This window comes from Takifugu flavidus, chromosome 4, assembly GCF_003711565.1.
Source record: "Takifugu flavidus isolate HTHZ2018 chromosome 4, ASM371156v2, whole genome shotgun sequence".
Taxonomy (NCBI): Eukaryota; Metazoa; Chordata; class Actinopteri; order Tetraodontiformes; family Tetraodontidae; genus Takifugu; species Takifugu flavidus.
The window spans coordinates 4,190,962-4,214,216 of record NC_079523.1 but is presented as its reverse complement, the minus strand read 5'-3'; the positions used below and the strand labels follow the sequence as shown (position 1 = coordinate 4,214,216).

Below are 23,255 nucleotides of genomic sequence, written 5' to 3'. Positions count from 1 at the left end.
TAAATTGTCAATTTATTAAGCATTGTTGTGGTTTTATACTGAAAGAATATTTTTCATATTTCCAGGTCTTATTCTCGTTACTTTACTGTTTTTAGCCCACTTTCGACTTTTCAAAAATCTGCCCACTCGTAGGTAAAAAATATTTACAATCCGTATCTATGGGGAAAACTTTAATGGAAAAGTTTTATCGACGTTAGGTCAGTGGTATCTCCTTCTGTACCACATTTAACATGGAAAAATCGTTTGATACCCACAAACTTAGGTGGGACTATCTCCTCTGGGCTGCTTCTAACGAGCTGGAGGGGTTTGAGCTAACTTGGATGTTAGCTCAATGCTGCAGCTGAAACCTCCTTTTATCGGTATGTTTCCCATTTTAATGGAAGAATGTCCAACCGAGAGCCGATAACGGAGTGCGGCACTGACGTGCTGGTCAGTTTCGCCGAGTCTCTTCACATCTACACGGGGCTGCTGACCGTGGCCACAGTTTGCGGAGGGCTTTCGGGGCTATTGGCCGCGGCTCTTCTCTACACCTACTGTCTGAAACATCTGCTGTTGACGAGACAAGTAAGCGAGTAACACAAGGCTTGCATTCCATCGCATTCCAGCTCCGGGTGTGTTTATCCCCTGGCATCTTGACAGGGTTACAACGCCAGGCGCCTGCTCGATCCAGATGATGGGGCGGTGGACAACAACCCAAGTGACTGCGTGAGCAACAGCAGAAAAGGGCCTGCAAGCGGGACCGACGATAAAGTATTCACTAGTTACTTCAACTATGAAGTTGCAGGCTGCAATGGTTTGCAGTGTCTACTTCTGAGAACAAAGCATCTAATTCTTTCCCTCCCCAATATTCCAGGAGAAGAGGCCGACACCCATGAACAGTGATGTTGCTGCATTTGCAACCAGAGCAAAGGTGGTTTATCCCATCAACCAAAAATACAGAGTAAGTGTGCCACAGCCTGCACTGCATGCATACATATATTATACCGCAGACTTAAACCTCTGCCATCATTTGTGCAAATAACGTCTGACTGTCTGCTGGTATTACACCGCAATGCTGCCTGTAACCTGTCAGCCTTTAGCAGATGGAGCCTCCAATCCATCGCTATGTGAGCGCTCAAAGTTGCCAGCCCTGCCTAATGAGGACTCATCCGCACCCTCGGATGGAGAGTCTCTGAGTCAAGAGCAGGATAATGATGACAGCAGTCAGTTTGTCTCTTCGTCGCTGGTGCCTAAATGCCTGCAGAACCAGAGCTTCACAAGAGTCTCTCACTACCCCCACACGCTGACACAGTCAAGGTAAAATGCAGTGCTTTAGAAATATTAAGATCAAGTTCCTGCAGCTAACGTGCGCCCTGAATGGATGCACAGCAGATAGAATTCTGGTGGTGAGCTTCTTGTCTTTGCAGTTTTGAAGGTAGAATCAGTCTTTATTGTTTGGCCTTGCAAGAGATACAACAACATTGTTTCCAGCTTCATGAAGACAAATGTCTGGTTAGTTCTTTAATTCCCTATAATGTTGACATGAACTATTTGTCATGTATGTGCTCAAATAGTTTATACTTTAAAAAAAATAAATATATATATATATATATATCCCTTTTTTCCTGCAACAGCTTTTTCTTCAGGTTTTGAAAATGATTTTAAACCATCAATTTCCCAAAAATAATGTGGACTGCTCCAAGAATCTTCTTCAAATGCAAGAAAAGGTACAGCTTTTACAAAATCTCTATTTGTGCGTTTTATTGTCCTTCTTTATTTCTTTCTTTTCCATTATCAATTCACTTGTTCTTTCATTGGAGAACAGTTGCAGGAGCTCACGTCCTGCGGTCCCTTTTTGAGTGTAGTCAGCTTTTTGAGATAGATAGAAGTGTATCGCTGTTTTAAAAATGATAGTTGTTCATTGTCAGTCAAAAGTTGTTTTGAAATGTAGCTTGTAAATGATTTAAATGCACTTGTTTTAATTGTAGCAGCTGAGTGAGCTAAAGAAAGCTTTGTCTTCTGGACTCAATGCCGGTGAAAAGAACGATGATTTGTCCTGTACTTTGGAGGAAATAGAGAGAACTCACAAAGACCTTCTTGAAAGTGGCCTACAAGTGGTAAAAGCCAAATGTTACGCAGACTTGATGCTAATCTCTTTTTTTCATTAAAACACACATCTTATTTTAATATTTATATTTTATTTTTTTAGTCAAAACGTTTTAGCAAGCAGGTGGAAGACTTGTGCCAACATATTTTGAAGAAAACCAGTGTCGTCTCTCCAGCTGAAGCCCAAGAAATGATTATTTCTACCATTCAGGCACTTTTATTGGTGGAGAAATGCCTGAAGAACATACAGGAAGCTGATCTAAAGGTACAGAAGCAGTTAGTTTTGTCACAAGAAGAACTTTACTCATTAAAAAAATGAATTGTGACCCGTGTGATTTCCCATGCGTAGAGGATTCAGCAGAGGTTGCTGTGGTGGGAGGAGCTGATGGGGCTTCTTCAGTCCCAGCCTGCATTACTGAAGCAGGAAGTGTCTCTGAGGCTGGGATTAATAGTTACAATGATGGAGCAGCTAACGAGCGATGATGCGTTGACTTTTAGTGACATGGAAACAATACTTTCAGAGGTGCAGACGACTCTCAATGAAGCCCTTCAAACATGCAATGAGGGTAAGGTAGATTGGAATGAACTTCCCTCTCACTGATTTAAGGAATTCAGTGAAAGTCTTGATCAAGGCAAATGGACAGACTAAACGCTTCATAGTCTTGAGTAATCTGCAGTGTTAATTACCACCTTTCAGAATGCACAAGAAAGACCAAAGAGCTGCTGAATGAAAAATGTAGCAGGATGGAGTCAAAGAGAAAGAAGCTTTTGAGGAGCCAGTCAAAGGAGAAGAGCCAAGTCCTTGAAAATAGAAAGGCTGAGTGTGACCTGCAGCAGTTCACGAAGGTCAGAATCCCTCAGCTCTCCATATCTGCCGACGTCACGAACTACTGTACATCAACAGTGGACCATCACTTTAACCTTTCTTCCAGGCCTACGAAGATCTACTGATGAAACACAGGCAGCAGATTAGAGAACTGGAGCTCCAGCAGGACAGCAGAATGGCTGAAAACCTCTGTGACCACTGGAAGGTTAGAAAAATGGGCCAGTGCCTTATCTTGTATGGCGTGGATAGAGAATGATCATTACAGGATGCTTTTTTGTTATCTACAGAAGCTCCGTATGTCCTGGTCCAAGAGGTTCGGAGAGCTAGCCAAGGGCGTATTTATCAGCTCAGTCCCAGCTCAGTCAAACCTGTCTGCTCAGTGCTGTGAGGAGCTGTGGGGGACTTTGGAGCAGGGCCTGGCTGAGCACTTACAGCAAGCAGAAGAGGACATGAAGCAGCAACTAGAGGCGATGACAGCTCAGCTGAACGAAGAGGGGAAGGTAGCGAACAGCTAGTAAACCCTCAGTAAGATTAGACCTTGATGTTTTTTTTGTTGTTTTGTAGGTGTGGAGCGAGGAGATGGCTCTGGTGCAGAACTGTCTCAAACATCTGAAGGTTCAGCAGGCCAAGATTCTGAAGGCAATGGTAACCAGACAGAGCTATACACTCAGCAGGTGAATTTACACAGCCCCTCTCAAATGCTATTACCAGTAGTAACAAGCCCACTCCAACAATGACATCACACTTTATTGTGTGTGTCTACATCACACGCTTGTGTTCTGTGGTGAAGCAAATCAATGTCAGGGAATTTCCTTGATGCAATGCAACACAATCTTCTTTCAGCCAAGTGGGTCGTTTGATCGAGGAGAAACATGAGCACCTTTTGGCAGCAGTGCAGAGGTCCTTTGTGGTCAGACACTTTTGTCTGCACCTGCTGCAGGAAATGAGGCTGTCTAAGCTGAAGGCACTCGCTCAGACTGATTTCAGAGCTGTAATAATTGAAGACCCCGAGCACATCCAGTCATGTGCCGACTCAGCTCTCAAGGTGGGAGAAGGAACTCTAAAATTCACAGTGTCGTAGATGAAGTTTATCACATATTAAGCACATTCCCCATATCGATCATAGAACAACATTGCCAGCCTGGCAGAGAAGCACCTGGGCCCAGAGAGCCTCCTGGTGAGCCACAGCTACCAGCAAGAATTCCTGTCTGAGCTGGAAACAGGGACAGAACTTCTTCAGAACCACGCACAGCTGGTGCTAGGCAACGCCTTGAGCCACTCCATCCAGCAACAGATGGAGACTGAATCACAATCTGCTCTCAAACAGGACACCAGCTTTAAGGTTCGAGTTTCTGCTGTGTCTTTGCAAGAAGGAGTCTGTTAAGTCCTGTAAAATAGCTTTTTGGATACTCCAGCATTTGCATCAGTTGTCAGTATCATCAGGTTTATACAAAGCATGTTTTTTTTTAAAAGCGCCACCTGACTGAGGCTGTCTCGGAGAGCGTGTATGTAACCAAAGATTCCCTCACCGCATTGGTTCAAAGCTACCATTCCAACCTGCAGGATGTGACCAAACCTTTGCGTCACAGTTGGTCCAGCAAAAGCCAAGGTAAGGTCATGACCTTCAGTCCTCCATCAGATTGGTTATTTCTTTCTTTAATCTTTATTTCTGTGGGGTAAGATGAACACGACCAGCATGGGCAGCACACATCGTTGCTCAGGGAGCTGCTGAACTGGAGCAAGAAACCCACCTCTGCTGAGTTCCAACATCGGTAACAACAGTCAGCACATAACGTTGGGATGTACAACGTGTATTATGAGTGAAGCAGATTGGTCTTTTTTATGATTACCAGGGTGGAAAACCACAAGAGAAAGGTGCTGGAGCAGTGTGATCTAGAACAGGAGACAATATTTGAGGAACTGAGGAAAAAGAAAGTTGCCCAGGGTCAGACTATGGAGAGAATTAAAGCACAGCTGCTGGTTAGTTTGTTTCCTGCCCTCTTTGCTTTTACTGTGTAAATGGGCCATCACATGACTTACAGGCCTGCAGTGGTATTTCCTCTCAGCGCTGTGTTTCTATGTCCATTAGGAGGAAGAAGAAAGCTTCATAAAGGAGCTGGCAGCCTTGGCTCGGGTTTCTGTGCACAGTTTAGATCCAGACGAAAGCTGTGAGGAGGACAACACTGGTCAGCACTTTCACTGCCTACAGTAAGAACATGGACATGCGAGTGTGTCTCAGTGCTTCATCATGTCATTCTCCTGCAGGTAATGATGGCGTCGCAGTTCTGGATCTGCTCGCCCTCAACCCAGCACTGGATCCGGCCTTGAATCCTTCGCTGACTCCCACTGTTGTCACTCAAGTGTTGAAAACAAAACCCAAGAAGCGAGAAGGAGAATCTCGAAATTAGTATTTCTCATCGGAAATCTTAATTTCATGTAACTTAATCCCAGCTGCTTTTATTGAGGGGCGACTTTGTATTTTATCTGGCAGACTGGTTTTTAATTCAACATTTACTTTGTTAATATAATAATGCCCCCATATCTGTCGGTACTCTTCTGTAACTCAAGTCTTAACCTCATTTATAAAAGTTTGAAGTCTGTTAAATTCATGTATCATCAAATTGATTTAAAATACAGTTTATTTTCTGAAAGCTTGATCTTCTTTTTCACCTTTGAGTCCTGTTGGTAATACATTATAGCTACAGCCCCATCACTTCTCACCCCATTGATTCCTGGTGAATCGGCTGATGGATGTGCAGTTGTGTGAGTTGTTAGCTGAATCAAGAGACGTCCGCTGTGATTGTATCAGAGTGCTAGTACTCAGCAGTGAAAGCCCGTCTCCTTTCCTCTAATGGGGTTTCAAGTGGAATCCGTTATGGATGTTAATGCAAAGTAATGGTGAAAAGTCTGGGAGGGGAGCAGTCAATTTAGCCTACACTTTATGGTTTACTGTCAGTTTCAAGTCTTAGGAGTATCAATTTGCTAACATCAATTTTTAAACTGACCTTTATACATAGGGTCAACGGCAGGAGTGATCGCTCTGGAGTCCTGTGAAAGCGTGCTTGTGGAGCTGACCCATTCATCCACGTGAGAGTCCAGCCAGGAGTGTTTTGTCAGTCCTCCAACGCTTCAATTAGAGGTGTTGCAGCACTCTGCTCTGCCGTAGCTGATCTTTGGAGAGGGGGGAACCGTTCGGATGTATTTTAAGGTCCCTTAGGGGACTGCAGGGACTTGTGGGAAGATGACCTGATTTCTAATTTTCTCTTCTGGTTCAACTGTCCTCTCATCGCTGCTACCAAGACAGAAGCCCGCGCGAGAAGAATGGCAGCACGAGTCGCTCCGGATCTATGCAATATGACGCCGTTGCCATAGATATGGATGTTATAGAGTTTTCATTTTCTGTGAATGAAGCTGTAAATGTCATGTCCGTCCTGTAAATTCAGGTAAGTGGAAATACTCTGAGGGGCAGCTGAGCTCTGGCTGTACCTTTAAATAAAATCTGCAACCCATATTTCATTTCCTCCACGGCATTATTCTCCATCAAATACAACAGCCGATGCACACGGCACACCGTTATGTCTTCGTGAGACGGTTTAATTCTCAGGTGCATGGAAATAATTTTGATATATTTGTTTAAATCAATGCATGCTGCAGCTGTTAGAAAATGTCAATGAATTGCAAAGGTAAAGAAGTGGTGTGATGGCGTCAGCAGTCAGATGATTGTAGGTTATTTTAGGGTGCAAAAACAAGGTCACTTTCCAGAGTCACACTCAAAGGGCTTTCTCCATCTGAGGGCAAACTCAAGAAGTCGACTGCTACAGAAAATCTGAAACTGACGACATTCAAGGGAATCTAACCTTTTAAAAATGTCATTTATATTGCATTAATATGCATTAAGCAGACAACTCACAAAACCAAAGTCACGTGGCAGCATAAAATGAAGCTATTTTACACACTTTAACAAAAGTGAGCACATTAACAATCTTATTGGTCGGCTGTAGTCGTTCTGTAATTCTGTTTTTTGGATGGCCCTAACGTGATACCTTTTGGGCTACCTGCTGTGTCCTCAGGTGATCAGCCATGGATAACCTGCAGCAGCAGGAATATCCTGATGTCCTCCTGGGAATTCTGGAGGAACTGGCCAGTATGCGTCAGCTGCTCTCCTTCCAAGACCTCTGCCGCTTGGTCAGTACCCGCTTTGACTTGGAGCACCTTCTTGAGCTCAGGAGTTTGTTATTTGCTGCTGCCAGCCGGGACCCGTGTTTCCCAGCCACTCTCTTCAGAGACAGGGTTAGTGCCAGAGGTCAGGGGCTGTCGCCTATAGGCGTCGCTGCCGACATTGTAACTATATTCAATCTTATTCAAATGATGGGCGTGGCTTATGATACCATCCAACCAACCAGAGCTCAAACGGTCCTCCCTGTCGACCAATTCCCAGGCCCTCCTTTGCCTGGAATCCACCAAATGAATATTTATGGTCCAGAAAAGACACGCACCCACTCTGACTCCAGCGACAGACCTATTGACCAGCACTTGTTGTTTCCAAGATCAAATTACTCAGTCCGCAAGCGAGGTAGTCTTCCTCCCGATCCAATCTCCCTCGTCTCCTCCCCTCCAATCAGGGCGAGGGCTGTGTCTTTCGATTTGCCTCACACGACACATTTGTACTCGACTGGTCAAGTCCTCAGCGAAAACATGAAGAACATTTACCTGCCTCTGGAGACGGACAGCGAGTCGAGTGGAGAGTCAGTGCACATGGATGTGTTTGAGACTGACCAGGCATCATCCGTCAACCAGAGGAGGAACATCTTTCGGAAGGACTTTCACAATCAACCACCTCTGATACCACAAGTCACCATCAACAACGAGTCTCCCAGTCCCGGTAAGGGTCAGAAAGCCTTTAACCATCACAGTTTCGATGCGATCCCAAATCCTTATCCGTCACCGATAATGGTTCACCAGTCGCCAGAGCAACGGACTAAACATGAGAGCCTGGATGATCTGCAGGACTCAACTTATTTTGGACCTGGGGCGATCCCAGAGTGGTCCCCTCAGCATCTGAAACCTCCAAAGAACCAGAAGTTGGTCTGGAGTAACAAGAGTCATAGTCTAGAAGATCGGATAGGTCGGGGCACCGCTGGATTTGGGATGGAGTCACAAGGCGGGGAACCTCCCAGACGGTCATCCCCTGCTATCAGCAGTGTGAGGGAATCCTGCGAGGGTGAGAGTGAGGACAGTGGATTGCCAAGTACAGGTGAAATATTTAAGGCTCAGGGAACTCAGACGGATCCTCCAGACCCCCGCCGACTCCGTGGCCTGGTCCACGCCGATCGCCTGTCCTTCATGACCTCGTTAGATGATCCCGATTTCGCAGATGACGATATCAGCGCCATCTTTCGTTTCTTAGATGACATAAGCATGTGCGGCTCCACAGGAGTCCTGCACGCCACTGATGGCATCGGAGGTGTGAATCAGGACACCCACGAGGCCAGACGCGGCCGCCTCGGACAACTACAAAGGCTTTTCCACTCTCTGGAAAGCAGCGATGATGGGCTCAAAGCTAGCGTCTGTAAGCTGCTGCTGCGTATGAGCCAGATAGAACGACAGTTGGATTCACTAAATGATGTAAAGTCTGAGATTTCCCAGGTGCTTTCTGCTCTGCAACGACTGGATGAAAAGATCCAACAGCCCATTAGTGGGGGAGGGGAGAACACCACTGGGCGATGGCTGGAGCCTCTCAGTGGGGTCTCCTCATTTATGAGCCACCCTTTAACGCCTTCTGATTCATCAGAGCCGCAGCCTCTGTCATCGGGGCGTCTGTTCCCAGGGACCAGCACCAGCAGTCTGGACTGGAACCGATGGAACACTCCTGGGGAGAAAACAGAGAGCAGCAAAAGTCAGGCCGATTCAAAGGGCAGGAAAGAAGGAAAGAAGGACGCTTCGTCTCGCCGTGCTTCCAAGACGCAGCTGGAGGAGAAAATTGTCTCTGATGACAAACAGGCAAACGTCTCTACCTCTGCAAGAGACTGGACGGTGTCTTTCTCTAAAAGCAAAGATGAAAAATCTTCACAAGGACAGGTAGAGTAATTCAAATTTTTTTTATCGGATTCCTTTTTAGTTTTTCTCTTAACATTTAATCACCATGTCTTTAGTCTTACCAGTATGTTGGTGTTCTGTTGGAGAGACCCAAGACCACACACGTGGCTGGTTAGCAACCCGTGGAGATCACTTAGCGGTTTGGTTAAACCCTAACAGTAAATGATGTAGTGGTGTGGGCTGCATAGAAGAACTGGCAGATTTTTCATTACTCTTGTGATAAAATTTGCCTGAACTTTCAAGCTGTGCATGTGTTGTCAGGTTTACATTATAAATGAAACCTCCGTTTTCTTTTCAGGCAGACCAGACAGGCAGCACAGCTAACCTTATCTCCCAAAAGTCCTCCAACCTGGTGGAACAGGTGTTTAACTCATCTCTGTTCCACCAAAAAGAAAGCAAAATGTCAGGTGGGCTCATCTCTGGGAAGATGGTGGACCCCAGGATGGTCGAGGGGAGGGGGAGGCCCATATGGACCGTAGACGACAGAGAGTCACGGGTCACACCTGTTGGTTTACAAGTAAGCTTTACTGGTCCAAACATAGACCACATCGTATCAAAATCATTTATAGCTTGGATAAAACTGGCTTGGATTGATTTTATATATGTATATAAATATGTTTTAAAATGTTTGTCACGATGCTGCTCAGGCTGAAGAGTCTCTGAACCCCAACAACATGGAGTTCTGGATGGAAGACATCTACACCCCAGGCTACGGTGGCCTTCTCCGGCGGAAAGAGGCCGCCCTTTGCCGGGTCAAGGTCTGCAAACTGCTTGCACTCATCGTTACTGCCGTGGCCATCATTCTCATCGCTGTTATTCTCATTTGCACTGTGGGGTCATGAAGAGCGTTCCAGGAAAAGCCCACACCGTTGCCTGTTTTGACTCTCTTAGCTTCTAGCAGCTACAGTATCGGCGGCACGCTGTCTCATGGATGTTTGTCAGTGCGAGACCGAGACAGCTGGAGCCTCTGTAGTTCTCAACTCTACAGTTCTCTGCATGCAGGATCGTTGTTTTAAATAATAAATCAAGACGATTGGCACTTTGACTTCAGTCACTTCCTTGTGCACTGACAGTGAATCATCATGCTTTATCTGTTGCTGTTATTTAATTCACAGGTTTTGCTTTTGGGAACTCCAGTGAGTTGAAAAAGCAAGATTTCTACTTTAGCTTCAGCCTTTAGCACTGCCTTCTCTGTGAAACAGTGGGAATTATTTGAACATATTTGAGAGATCTGAGCTTTACATCTCTTTTTTAAAATACAGGTATACTATAAACAGTGCGGGTGCTGCAGTTTTATCTGGGAAAATCTTGCCTTTTCTTAGGACAAACACCCATCTTGCTTCAATAAATGTATTTTTCTAACACCCCCTCCCCATTTTTCCAAAGCCAGGACGAAATGACTTGTTTCATCTACTTATGAACATGTTGGAATCTGAGTGTTTACCAAGTGTCAGGTTTCAAAAATGGACCATAGAAATCTTGTTGTTATTGAAGGGGTGAAGGGAAGAGCCTTTCCAGTAACCACTCTGAGGGGGATATTCCACTTGTGATCCAATTAATGGGATGTTTGGGCTGCCCTGGTGCATATTATGTGCTCCAGAGCTTCTCCTCCTCCTTGCAGGATCACTAAGGATGAACAAATTTACCTGACACTCGTAGGTGATAAAAGCAGCATCACATTCCATGTTGTAAAAACACCTTGTTGACTAAAGCAACATTAATTCATTTTCTAAAGAACCTGTGTCTGACGAACACTAAAAACAAGCACACTTTAAAAATGCAAATCCTGTTGAGACCTCACTGCTATTATACAATGATATTGCAATCTGGACAAAATCAGAGCTAAACTTTACAATATGCAGTAATGTTCCACAGTTTCAAAGAGAACACAGTTTATTTCAAGGCTCAATATATCCCAAAATAAAACAAAACTGTAGATTGTGTTGGTGTGTCTATGCACTTTACCTGATTTAAGACCCCTGTGAATGAGCCAAAGTTAAAGAAATGCTACACCAAACTCTTGTTTCCTTTATATCCAGATTGTAATGATTTGCTTTCTGAGCACAAACACTCACAGGATGTAAAGAGGGTGTGTTCTACCTATTGGAGCCTCTTAAGTAAATGTATATCTGCCAGTTTCCCTTGAGGATGTTTATGAATCCATTACGCTTCAGGCGGTTCCACTGTTTGGGTCTTGGCCCTGTAGTCAGCACAATCTGCCGGAGCTTTCTCTAAAACTTTGGTGCATTAGAGCCTCTCGATAATCTGTTCACTCCCAAATGCACTTAAAAACTACAGACTTTGAAAACTACAGACTTGACATATCCATGCAACTTATAGAAAGACAGCTAAAATCTGTGAACTCATTCTTCAGGTAAATATTGTGTCTTAAAAACAGCTTGGAAACATGGACAGACATTCTCATACAATCTATTAGTGTGCAACATTTTATATGATTGTTGGGGTGCATTGGATTATGTTGTCTGTCAAATAAAATATGGTTTAAAACAGATTTCTTGGTAATGGCTCTGTTTTGTAATCACTTATTTTCCTGGAGATAGCATAAATAGCTTGTGGAAGTTAAGATAAGACATTAATAAGCAGCTGGAGGATATATTCAGATACAGATACTGTAATAATTGATTAGGACAGGGGGCACTTACTGACTGACAAATTCTATTATTTTCAAGTCAACTAATGGACCTGCATATATATATGATAGTACAGGCAAGTTATTTAGAAGCTACTGTTAAGTGCTTTTAAAAAAATAAAAATTCTTAATGTGTTAATGGCACATCCATGTTTTAACAAGAAATGGATTTAGTGTCTGAGTTTGTCTGTCTGACTTATACCCATTAGATGATGCACCGGAGAGCTGCCTCACCCAGATATGCCATCCATATCTGATTAAGATTAAGATGAACTTTGATTGATGGCATTATATGTGGATAAGATTTACAACACCATATTGGATAATTTAAGGCCTTTTGAAATTCTAGACATGGATAAAGGTTGAGTAAATTTTAAATTAATTATGGGCTTCGATAGTAAAATCAATAAAGGCAACCCACATAATGAAAGTATTGAACTTCAAAAAGCTGTAGGGCAGAGTGCTATTCAGTGCATTTAAGTAATTAGCCAAAACATGCTATACGTTTACATGTCTATAATGACATTGTTATTATTGTTGATGGTATTGTTGTTGTTGTAGGGCTTCATATTTTGGCACAGAAAGAACTTGATTTGAAAACCGTCGGCGCACCCATGCAGTTACAGATCTCAACGATGGGTGGCGGCCGAGCGGTCACCTTCCGCAGGAAACCAACGAAGAAGAAAAACCGGCGCTGATTTTGAAGTTTGAAGAACACACAGGTTTATCAGGGAGGTGTGACATTGCCTTCTCTTACTCTAGATTCTCGATCGATCCTTTGCCTTTCACGACGAAAGTGGGTGTTTTTACATGTCAACACCACTAACGAAGCCGAAACATTGTTAGGGTAGGTGTCTCACTTTTTGTTTTTGCTCTGAACACCGTTGGGGTGAAGTGGGTACGTTAGATCAACAATGTTGAGCTAACGTTAGCATGTACATAAATTCAACAAATACTCAGCCTTTAGGTCTGGTATTCCTTATTTAGAATACGAATGCGTTCTAAATACCGTCATCATCACGCATAGTTGTTTGCGTTATCCCGACATGCAGCCCATAAATGTTCGTGCTTTGGTGATACTGTACTGACATATCGAAAGGCACCAAATATTCACTGTTCTGTCAACAAATCTTGAAGAGGATCATCAAACTTTTCCTTGTACTAATTGAAGTACATGTCAACTTTAGCTAATCAAGCTGCAGTAATACACAATGGAGTCGCCTGTGATGAACCTGTACAACCAGTTTCAGCTGCTCAGAGCCCATGTGGATGGTCTGAATGAGAGCATTGAACCACGTAAGTTACTTCCACGCTTTGCTTTGCTATTTGCCAGCTCTGTGTGACAGTGCAGCAGACACTGGGTGTTTTAGTCTAGTTAGAGCGGGTTCTAACTGTTAAGGACTGTGCATGACACAATGGAGGTCATGTTGTGTTAAGGTACAAACAAACATGATGAGTGTGATGTCGAAAGTGCTACGTTTATGTTTTATAATGCATTAATCATCTGTCTAAACTTCTGAAATGATCTCATCTATTTTAAAATGCAGAGTTCATCCAGATGGCAGTGAACTTTGAAGACTGCCGTAAAAAGTGGATGCGGACAGATGAGGAGCTGGTTTCCTGTAAAGAGGTGCTGGCTAAGGTAGAGACAGAGCGAGGGGCCTTGGAAGTTAAATTAAAGCACGCTCGCAACCAGGTCGATGTGGAGATCCGCCGACGTCAAAAGGCAGAGGCAGTCTATGAGAAACTAGTGGGTATAACACTGTATCAGAGGCACACTTTTAAGGACATATGGAAATAACAGGTCTCATTACAAATGGATTTGCTCTGGGTTTTGTGGACGAAAAAGGAACGACAGCTGCAGCTTATCAAGGAGCTGCTGACTTCTGACAGTAGCGGCAACAGCGTTCACCTGAGTGAAGAGCAGCGCTCAGCCCTGGCCTTCCTCAGTAGCCACTCAGAGGCTGCACAGGCTGCTAAAAACAACCTCAACTCCAGTCGAAGGTCAGATACTCATCATGCAATTTTAATAAACGCGCACATTTGATGTTGTAAAAGACCAACTAACTATATAAAATCAATTTTTTGCTTACAGCTGGTGTGAATGTTTTACAATCATCTTTTAAGGGCTCCAGCCTATTGAGGATAACCTGATTTTTTTGTTTTCCAGGTTAACCACCATCGATGAATCGACTTCTTTGCTGTCGGACATCAGCTATGACCAAACGGACGACTCACTGGTAAACCAACTGAGTTCTTGAGGAATTACTGAATATTTGACTAGATTTGCTGCTTGCGCATCAGTATTATTGTGATTGTGAACTTTGACTGCAGGACTGGGATTCCTCTGTCATGAGGACAGTGAGGCTAAGAAAACGTCAGAAAAGAGTGAGTAAAATCTTTGATATATGAATAAAATGCATTGAGTTGTACATTTTCATGAATATACCCAATATGTGGGATGTAAGGATGGACATTTGGGCAGGCTTTTAAAATTATTCAGCCACTCTGGAGATTTTCTGACCCTATGTCTATATTTTTTGATAATGTTTGCTAAATATGTTCAATTAACTAATTTAATTAAACCCACCAGTGTTTGTTGATTAGTTGATCACCTGCTTGAAGCTATTTACATTCTCAGTTATTTCATAAGCTGCATTTCCAAGTGTTTAAAAATCATGTTTTACCTCTAACGTGATCATCACTTATTAGCATAATCAGCACACATAGTTTTACGTATTTTATATAGAGATTTTTTATATTTTTCCTCATAGTTTCTAAGAAATACATGTATGAGAGAAGAATAGGTGTCTAAAAAGTTACCTTTGACGATCATTTTTGACCCCAGCGCTCATCGAGACGACTTCCAGAGGTCCCTCCTCAAGCACTGAAGAAACCTCGCTCCACTGGACGCACAGCCGAAAGGGTAACGCTGAATTATACATTTGAAAAAGTACCGAATGTTTTAAGTTGAATTCAGACACAAATGACACAAATATGGCCAAGAATAAGTACACCTCTAAGAATAATAAATGCCTATTTTTAATCAAATGTCCAGATGAACGAGTCCATTGTGACTAAAACTACCATCACCCTGCCTGTGAACGGTCGTGCTCTTGAAGCCGTCTCCACCATTGAAACTGTGCCGTACTGGACACGGAGCAGGAAGAGCGGTAACATCTTCTTAAAATATCTATACATTTATTTTAAAGCCTTACAACAAAACATTTGTACTTGCTTGTTTATCCTTACAGCCGCCCAAACATGGGCTGACACGACCACGACTGACCAGTCTGAGACGGCCAGTGAGGCTCCCAGCACACCAGTCTCACAACCACTTCACCTCCAAACACCTGGAGGAGGCAAAAAACACCACTTTATCCCCAAAACAGTAAGACTCGGGTCTAGATATAACCTTTGTAATAGTTTTTATAGTTCAGCTACTCGGATCATGTACTGAACGTGGTGTTTCCTCTGTTAAGGTGATCAAGTCTGAGTTTTGTGTGGCTTGTGGGAGGAGAACAAAGTTTGGAAAGATGTGTCTTCGCTGCCAGGACTGTCGGGTGGTGACCCACCCAGAGTGCCGTGACCGCTGCCCCATGCCCTGTAATCCCATCGCTATTAGCACTCCCATGAAGACAACAGAGGTGCAGCTCAGCATTTCAGCTACTTCTCTGCATCCTAATTTTAGGCCTTTAATTTCATGGGAAACTAAATGGTTGTGTTGTGTTGAACAGGTCACCCTGGCCGACTTTGCTCCAGTGACCTCCCCCCAAATACCTGCTTTGGTTATTTATTGCATAAAGGAGATCGAGCAGAGAGGCCTCCATGAGGTGAGGAGAAGACGCTGGTCTCGTACCTGTCCTCCATTCCCTTCAGTGTTGTAGGAGCTCATTTCTTGATCCCGTTCCTCTGGTGCAGGTGGGTCTCTACAGACTCTCTGGCCCCGAGCGCCTGGTGAAACAGCTGAAGGAGAAGTTAGTGAGAGGAAAAACTTTACCTTCGCTAAGCAAAATAGAGGATATCAATGTCATAACGGGTGTCCTAAAGGATTTCTTCAGGAGACTCCCAGAGCCACTGCTCACCTTCCAGCTCAACAAAGCCTTTTTTGAAGCAGCTGGTGAGACCTAATGACACAGAGCATTCGTGTGTCTGTATGTGGTGCTTCTTTCCTGGCACTTATTATTAATATGTCTTTTTTTTTCTTTAAAGAAATCATGGATGATGGCAACAGTCTGGCCATGATGTATCGAGCCATCAGTGAGCTGCCTCGACCCAACAGAGACACTTTAGCCTGTCTGATGATCCATCTGCAGAAGTAAGTTTAGTTCCTGTAGTCGCCTCAGTGAGCTAAAGCCAAAATGTCTCAACTTTAAAAGCCCGTAATGATGTTGTCATTATCTCCATCTACCTCCCCTCAGAGTCTCACAGAGCATCGACACTAAGATGGATGTGAGAAACCTGGCCAGGGTGTTTGGTCCCACGCTGGTGGGCCATGCTGTTCCTGACCCAGACCCCATGACCATCCTGAACGACACGAGCAGACAACCGAAGGTAAAGTGAAGGCCGGGGCTCCTCTGAGGAGTACAAAACAGACGTTACAACTTTAATTTAAAATGCTGGGTTTTTTCCCCCACCTTCTACTGTAGGTTATCGAGCGCTTGCTCAGTATTCCCAGCAAGTACTGGGACCAGTTTGCTTATCCAGATAATATTAGCATGGACAATGTTCCCCAGACTCCAGATCAAAAAGGTAAATCAGGGTGACTTTGACATGCGATGTAGAATATTGTCATACTCACTTTGTCTGCTGTTGTAAACCAAGAACTTATCAAATTTTAGTGAGCATTTTGGGCCCACTGACAACTCCAGAGCAGCAGAAGATGGTGAAAACGCCTTCGTCCAGCTCGCTGTCCCAGCGTGTCATGCACACCTTCTCCAGCACCACCCTGTAAGTCTGCTTTTAATCTGACGCGCACGGTGGAGGATTGAACGTAAAGCGTGCGCCAGATGCAGACTGCTGATTATTTCACTACAAAGGTTCTCATGGAAATCAAACTTTCTGTCTGGCACTTCCTGTTTTCAGATTTGGGAGCAAGAAAGCAACGGCAGCGTCTCACGATCAGGCCAACTTCTTCCCTTCTCCGCAGCTGAAGTAACAGGCAATGACCAAAGAAAATACCTTCCTGTGTTTTACCCACAGGTAACTTAAAGTACAATATCTGCCTTTAGATAATCATGTGGGAAAACAGCTGTGCAAATTTAACCATATAACTAATAATTCACTTTAATCTTGTACTGAATCCAAAAAAACTAATCAGATATCTTACTCTGCACCTACATTTAATTATTCAAATTCATATAAATGTTAAATATCATCTCATACTGATTTTATTATTAAGCGAAACAGTGGAGACCTTTGTGTGATGGTCATTATTGTCTTCTCTGTAATATTATATGTTTGTGTTTAAGGTTATTCTGGTCAGTCTTTGCACCTGTGGTTGTAACTGCAGCATCAAGGCTGTTCAAATGTGTTGAATAGACCAGGTTTCCATTTTTGACATTTTGTTTCCTATGCAGTTTGGCTCAAACTGAAATCTTTGTTTTTAGCCATTTGGTTATCTATCTGCTGATTGCTCGCAGTGACGTAAACCAATCATGACACTTTATTTACTTAAACCCTACTTTTATGTCAAATTGAATTTTAAATGGGATGTTGGACTTGTACACTTTGCGCTGCTTCCTGCAGCCAGTTTTCTCGACTTGGGAGAGATCGCCACTAGAGGGCATCGTTGCGCCAGTTTCGATGCACAAGCTTATTGAAGAGTCTACTGTAAATGATGCACGCAGGCAGTTTTTTGACAATCATTACACAGGCACATTAACACATCATTGGAATTACTATAAGTTAATCCCCTGTGCAAATCGCTGCTATATTTTTTTTAGTCAAGGGTCTGGAACTCCCCAAACAAAACACCTCCTCAATTACATCTGGGTTTTCTTAATGTGAAAAGTGATTTTCATGCACACTATTGCTTTCCTTTACCACTAAATGTCTGTTTTGCTGAATCTCTCATTCATATCACTGGTAACGTTGCCAAATACTAATTCACAGTATTTACTCATTTAAATCTGTTTTACCTATTGAAGAGATAAGTGTTTTGCACATGTGTGTTTGAAGTTGTAATACCTTAAAAAAAATCCTAATCACATTTTTTTATATACCTCTGTATGTATATTTCCTTATATCTATTATTTTTCTAATGAAATAGCAGGTAGTTGATGCTGAAAATGTCACCAGATAATCTGCGGGAAAAATGTTAAGGATTGTTTCCCTGTCACATCGTGGATGAGAGAAAAAAGATCATGACTGAGCTGAAAATAAAACAACTGCTTTATTTACCTTGGTGAGTTTAATTCATCTTGAAATATGGAACTGAAGCCGTCTTTATGTTTAACACCATTTTCCTGGCGCGTATTGAAGGTGGGACATTGTCATCCCACATCTTTATTGGAGAGCAGAAACGCAGCGCCAGTTATTCCAAGGCCGACATGGCGCTGAATGATAATGCAATTTAGCTCATTGTTCCAATAGTCATTATAGATATTTCCATAATCTATTGGGTTGAGTGGGCAGGCTGTGAGGTCTAACATTATTAGGAAATAAATCATGGGTCATTTGTTCATCTTATAGGTTCGCCATTAGCAGGCTGCTAAGCCGGCCTGAGCCCATTGACATACATATTATATGACCTCATTCAATCCAACCGCTCACGAGGACCGTTGCGCGTGGAGCACAGCTGCCGGAGTCCGTCCACATTCTCCCACGTGTGGAGGAGCTTCGCGGAGCCCCCCCCCCTCCCAAAAAATGTTTGAATTTCAAATCAGCATTAATAGTTCATTAGCCTGAAATGGGGTCCCCCGTGTGTTGATCTGTCCTCTCGCCGGGGAAATGGCGTGTTTATCTATGCTGCGCGAGTGCAGCACGCGCCCGGCTGCGGCAGACATCAAACAGATGCTTGTGTGCACTGGGTCTCGGTAGCGCCGCATCCCAGCATGCACCGGTGTACAGTGATGGAGCTTTACTCTGCTGTGGGACCAGAATGGGCCAAATGAGTTACTAGTCCAATTAAGAGCTCTTAAATAAATTAGAATGTAAGCTGGTAAACATACAACAGCAGCAGCACTGTTGAGCTCTATTTATACAGTCGACTACAGGCAGGAGGAACCACTGCGGAAGCTCGAGAATCAATAGATTGTTTAATTCAGTTATTATCGAGTGATTGATACTGCGGCCTGCGTGCACGCGCGGCGACCCCCGTGTGAGGCCAGGGCCGGTGACGTCATCGCCCGAGATGTCGGATCCTCGCGTGCGGGATCGATGCGTTAAGCATTGCACAAAATCTCGTTAAGTGCCCTGAATTTGTTGTTTGCTTGTTTGCATATTTTGTGACTTGCCGGGGGGGAGGGGGAGGGGGGGGCGTTCTGTTTATTTGGAGAACCAACTGGAAACGTTTGGATGTTTATTGAACCCAGCTGAAAATCCACCCCTGGGATCACATAAAAACGGGCAGTTTGTCACGCATGAATGAGCGGGAGGAAGCGGGACCGGTGCTCTCTTAGCGGCCGAGCATGTGTTCGGAAAAGCGGCCGTCCAGATTTGCTGGTGACACTGTTTTCAGAGAATTATGGGACAGATTGCGATCAATATGCTTTCCATTTGGTGAATTAAACATACAACACTGTCATACCAAACTATGTTCAGCACAAGGATTATAAAAGCCCTAAAAAACAAGTTTTTGTCCAATTTACACCCACCTAAAGCCAGGCAGTTTTTTTTTCCAAACTGCAAATAATTGCCTGGCGTGTTGGCTTTCGGCGCATTTGCTTTCGCTCGCTTTATTTCTTCTTTTCCAGCTCCATCCCTGATTCTCTCCATTTTTCTTTTCTGCCCTCTGCTCCGTCTCTCCACCCCTCCTTTGAATCGAACCATCTTCTCAGCCTGCTACCGTGCGTGGTCGATACCTTGTTACCACAGAGAAATCAATTATCTCGACCAAGCAGCGGGGGAAAGAGGCAATAATGAAAGAATGCTCCTCCTTCGCAGACGATAGCCGTGGCCATTAAATATGAATTTATCATTGGTTGAGGAGATTTATGCAGCACGATGTGGGCCCCGAGTTCACGTTTTTCGCTCTTCAATCTGGTTACAAGTGTGAACTAAACAGCTGAAAAGTTTTTAAGTCATTGTGGCCTAATTATCACGCAAGGTTTTAAGGAATTTCCCACATCCGGGGGTGCTGGACACTGCACCAGCTCAACTTTCCGCTTGTTCTGCCTTGATTGACGGCTCGATGTATAAGCAGCACATGAGCGGTGATGTGCTGACAGGTAGGTGGGCACGCCAGCCACATCATGCCTCCGTTTCGGCCTGTAATGAGCCATTCTGATGGCTTGCCTGACAGCTGCTGCAGGAGGCGCCCTGCACCAACAGTACCGGGGGAGAAACAGTGCGTCTCAGAGGGGGAGCGCAGAATGCGGGGCCCGGGCTTGCTCTTAAGGCTGCAATAAATTCCATTTTTAATGGGGCACCTCAAGCAGCAGCCAGCGCTCAGCACTCTGTTGTGTTTGATGCCAAATTGTGCAGAATAAACAGATTTGGAATGGCGTATAGCTAGTCACACACACACACACACACACACACACACACACACACACACACACACAGAGTGAGTTAGAGCGTCTCCTCATCCTCCCCCGAATTAAACAAATCATCGTTAAAAAAAAAGCTCTGATTTGTTTTATTCTCCTTAAGTGCTGGTCTCCAGCTGTCACGCACAGTCAGAGCAGTCTGTCTGTTTAAATGAAGGAGCTGCATGTCACTAATGAGAGGCAACAGGCCGCGTCTGGCTCATTTTCTCCCCAGAAGACGAAAGTCTGGTCGCTCGTCTTTAACTTCCATGATGTGCTGCAGAAGAGAACGCAGGCGTCTAACCGAGACACCAAACGGTTAACGTGAGGGGACAGCGAAACACACTTTGTCCGTTGTCAGATCAAAATATTGATGCTGCTAAATGTTATGAGGTCAGCAAAGTCATTATAACCCGGCCCGAGGTCGCCATAAATGCCGTAGCCACTTCATTTCAAGACCATCTGTGTACAGAGGGGCAGAGCCAGTGATATTTTCCCTGTGAGCAGACATCATCACCTCTCCGAGTGTTGTGGTGTTTGGAATCAGCATCAGCAGAGTTTAGAGGTGACCTCAAGGTGGCGCTCCAGAGAAAACCCTCAGTCATCTCACACCAGTGGTCCTCTGGGAAGCGCCACTTTCTCCACAAAATGCCGCTCTAATCGTTGAAATGTTTCAAGATCAATGCAAACTCCTGACGTTTATTCTCATTTTAGCTCACGTGACTGACTGTTGCACGTTGTGCCAGCAGTGATCAAACAAAGCTGCAGTCACAGGCCCTTCTGGAACTCCTCAGAGCGGGTAAAAGATGCTGCGCGGCTCAATTTGACCCACATTTCGCGCTCTGCTCTGGGCTCCTCTGGCCTAGATTCAACTGAAAACTTGCAATGGTGTGAAACAACTTTGGAGTTGGCAAAACACCCATTTAAATGTTCAAATGTGGCGTCGTGGGAATGAGAGCGAATCGACACTCAGCCTGGTGTCAAAAGTGCATGGATGGCTGTTCTCTGGTGACTACGTATATCCACCTTTTCCTTCGAGCTTGGAATTGTTCTTCCCCGCATGGGTGACCGTGAATAATGTGTATTAACGCATATGACTTCTAAAGTGCCCCCTGCAAGTGTAATCTCTTCTGTAGTCTCTTTTCATGAGCGTCACTTGCAGCGGTCCATTACCCAACTGCCTCCATCCAGTCATCGACATCGATATCTAAAAACACGAAAAACAAGCTTCATCTCAATTCATACCCACAGAAATGAAAACGGGTCAGAAATGATTTCCTTTGGAAAGATTAGTCATTAAGTCACGAAACCCCAGCAAAAATAACGAAACTGTCTTTTTTCCTAACCATGCAATTATCCAGTCGGCCACTAGAAAGCACTGTTGCACCCCGTATCGGTTTGGATGCCATCCTCTGAAAGAACACACCCAATAATTTCCCCCATCTCCAAGCCGTTCTGTGGTGCCCCTGTGGAAGATCTGGGAGTGGCACAGTTTCATCAGCGTTTGTATCACTTGCACCACTGAAGCTCTAATATGAAGTTTGGCTGTTAGCTGCCATGACAGGTAACATCTTCTTCTCCTGGATTTCACCCCTGGGCAAAAGATTCCAGTGGGTGGATCGCAGCTCATTCAGAAATGTGACATAAACAGGCTTGGGAGCGTGTGTCTGCCTCACTGCTCATGCTCCTGGTTTCATCTTCATTTTAAGGTTGACATTTCTTTGCATATATTTGCTCGTCCTTCTGCATATGTATGATATCTGTCGGTAAATACAGCAGGCAGCCAAGTGATTGCCAGTCTTCTTCTGATCTCCCTGTGTGGGGGCAAAGTAGGGTATATTTTTTACCCATGGCTCCTGGTTGGATGTCTGCTTATGGCCTAATAATACAATCTGATACACTCTTGCCTCTGTTCATTTTAAACTGCAGGTTATTCCTGTGCTTTATCGAATTCCACATTAATGGAACATCTTTTTTTGCTCCTGTCATTGCAACACCTGTTGCTTTTCAGTTAGCAATCAAGCGTCGATGAATAAAGGGCTATAAAGGCGAATAAATGTCCCATCCACATCACCTTTCCCAGTTGCCGGTGAGATATATCTGAATGTGAACCATCCCCCCCCCCTAAATGGAAGCCATGTCTGCTGAAGCATATCAGGGCTGGATTCATGATACAAGGTGGTACTTTTGCAATGTCAGTCAGGTTCTGTGGTCTTTCAAGCAGATCCACTGCCAGGGTCCCAGAGGTGGGTACCACAAGGCGCCATCAGCGGCTCCCTGACCATGTCCTCACAGTCCAGCAGTCAGGATAAATACAGATTCAACTCGTTTTTTTTTTTTTTAAATCCAGAAACTATAAATTTAAATAGTCTAAATTTATTATTTTCTATTTCAGAAAAATATATCAAGTGTGCTTTTACACACCAAGTAATTGTTTAATTGAAATGCTGCCAACGCTGAGCCGACTCAGCCCTGTTAGCTTCCTGCTGAGAAATCTGAAAACAGCGAGTTCTTCTGTTGTGGCATCAAACTCGCCGGCAGTCTGGCTCAGGACCTTCTGACTGAGGAAATCTTAAATGGATGGGCACCAGTAAAAAGATCTATACATGTGGTCCTATTTGGAAAAAAAACCTGGGTATTTGATGCGGTATTTTCTTTTATTTTCTCTAACTTTAACTCGAGTCACTGCCTCTTTAGTGGTCTTGATTGCAACAGTCAGTTAGCCTACGCGTCTCCTTTCAAACGCGTGTTGTTTTCTAAGGTGAAATATAAAAAGCATCATTATCTCTCCGGTGTGCCGGTTGGGATCCCTGCGGTGAGCCGAGGTTGAATATAACATCTGTGATGGATACATATACCAAACATTTACCTAAATGAGCCCCTGCACGCCGGGGTTGTTATTTAGCAA

The 23,255-nt window shown here is 44.1% G+C and overlaps 3 protein-coding genes across 6 annotated transcripts; all 3 read left to right on the top strand.

Moving 5' to 3' along the window:
- Positions 1 to 83: 83 nt before the first annotated feature.
- LOC130524194 (evC complex member EVC-like) lies at positions 84 to 5,562 on the top strand. Of its 2 annotated transcripts, none has more exons than XM_057030047.1 (20): positions 84 to 564; positions 640 to 750; positions 854 to 940; positions 1,073 to 1,296; positions 1,407 to 1,491; positions 1,614 to 1,706; positions 1,971 to 2,096; positions 2,189 to 2,350; positions 2,435 to 2,651; positions 2,783 to 2,931; positions 3,018 to 3,116; positions 3,199 to 3,411; positions 3,476 to 3,585; positions 3,755 to 3,956; positions 4,038 to 4,253; positions 4,385 to 4,520; positions 4,593 to 4,683; positions 4,765 to 4,891; positions 5,001 to 5,097; positions 5,177 to 5,562. In XM_057030047.1, exons 1-20 carry the CDS (start codon positions 385 to 387, stop codon positions 5,317 to 5,319), a joined length of 2,868 nt encoding a protein of 955 aa, XP_056886027.1. In that variant the 5' UTR covers positions 84 to 384; the 3' UTR covers positions 5,320 to 5,562. The 2 variants fall into 2 exon arrangements, with proteins under 2 accessions (XP_056886027.1, XP_056886026.1); XM_057030046.1 differs by having other exon boundaries at positions 1,968 to 2,096.
- A 42-nt stretch (positions 5,563 to 5,604) lies between these two features.
- Positions 5,605 to 11,519, top strand: minar1 (membrane integral NOTCH2 associated receptor 1). Of its 3 annotated transcripts, none has more exons than XM_057030050.1 (4): positions 5,605 to 6,354; positions 6,982 to 8,989; positions 9,310 to 9,524; positions 9,655 to 9,795. In XM_057030050.1, the coding sequence occupies exons 2-3, from the start codon at positions 6,992 to 6,994 to the stop codon at positions 9,484 to 9,486; spliced, it is 2,175 nt and encodes a 724-aa protein (XP_056886030.1). In that variant the 5' UTR covers positions 5,605 to 6,354; positions 6,982 to 6,991; the 3' UTR covers positions 9,487 to 9,524; positions 9,655 to 9,795. The 3 variants fall into 3 exon arrangements, with proteins under 3 accessions (XP_056886030.1, XP_056886028.1, XP_056886029.1); XM_057030048.1 differs by having other exon boundaries at positions 5,606 to 6,354; positions 9,306 to 9,524; positions 9,655 to 11,519; XM_057030049.1 differs by lacking the exon at positions 5,605 to 6,354 and having other exon boundaries at positions 6,762 to 8,989; positions 9,306 to 9,524; positions 9,655 to 11,519.
- Positions 11,520 to 12,361: 842 nt separating this feature from the next.
- On the top strand, positions 12,362 to 18,063 carry LOC130524196 (rac GTPase-activating protein 1-like). The gene is made up of 17 exons (XM_057030051.1): positions 12,362 to 12,504; positions 12,845 to 12,953; positions 13,205 to 13,407; positions 13,507 to 13,661; positions 13,828 to 13,897; positions 13,992 to 14,045; positions 14,506 to 14,583; positions 14,716 to 14,830; positions 14,912 to 15,048; positions 15,140 to 15,304; positions 15,395 to 15,490; positions 15,579 to 15,777; positions 15,870 to 15,975; positions 16,079 to 16,211; positions 16,307 to 16,409; positions 16,499 to 16,607; positions 16,743 to 18,063. Exons 2-17 carry the CDS (start codon positions 12,869 to 12,871, stop codon positions 16,813 to 16,815), a joined length of 1,881 nt encoding a protein of 626 aa, XP_056886031.1. The 5' UTR covers positions 12,362 to 12,504; positions 12,845 to 12,868; the 3' UTR covers positions 16,816 to 18,063.
- The last annotated feature ends 5,192 nt before the right edge of the window (positions 18,064 to 23,255 follow it).

Coding starts and splice junctions, on each gene's coding strand:
- minar1 (XM_057030048.1), top strand. CDS start 6,992: ATGGATAACCTGCAGCAGCAGGAATATCCTGATGTCCTCCTGGGAATT. Junction 8,990..9,305: donor AAAAATCTTCACAAGGACAG/GTAGAGTAATTC, acceptor TTTTCTTTTCAG/GCAGACCAGACAGGCAGCAC. Junction 9,525..9,654: donor TCACACCTGTTGGTTTACAA/GTAAGCTTTACT, acceptor GATGCTGCTCAG/GCTGAAGAGTCTCTGAACCC.
- LOC130524196 (XM_057030051.1), top strand. CDS start 12,869: ATGGAGTCGCCTGTGATGAACCTGTACAACCAGTTTCAGCTGCTCAGA. Junction 14,831..14,911: donor GACACGGAGCAGGAAGAGCG/GTAACATCTTCT, acceptor TTATCCTTACAG/CCGCCCAAACATGGGCTGAC. Junction 15,976..16,078: donor CTGATGATCCATCTGCAGAA/GTAAGTTTAGTT, acceptor ACCTCCCCTCAG/AGTCTCACAGAGCATCGACA.
- LOC130524194 (XM_057030046.1), top strand. CDS start 385: ATGTCCAACCGAGAGCCGATAACGGAGTGCGGCACTGACGTGCTGGTC. Junction 941..1,072: donor CCATCAACCAAAAATACAGA/GTAAGTGTGCCA, acceptor GTAACCTGTCAG/CCTTTAGCAGATGGAGCCTC. Junction 4,521..4,592: donor TTGGTCCAGCAAAAGCCAAG/GTAAGGTCATGA, acceptor CTGTGGGGTAAG/ATGAACACGACCAGCATGGG.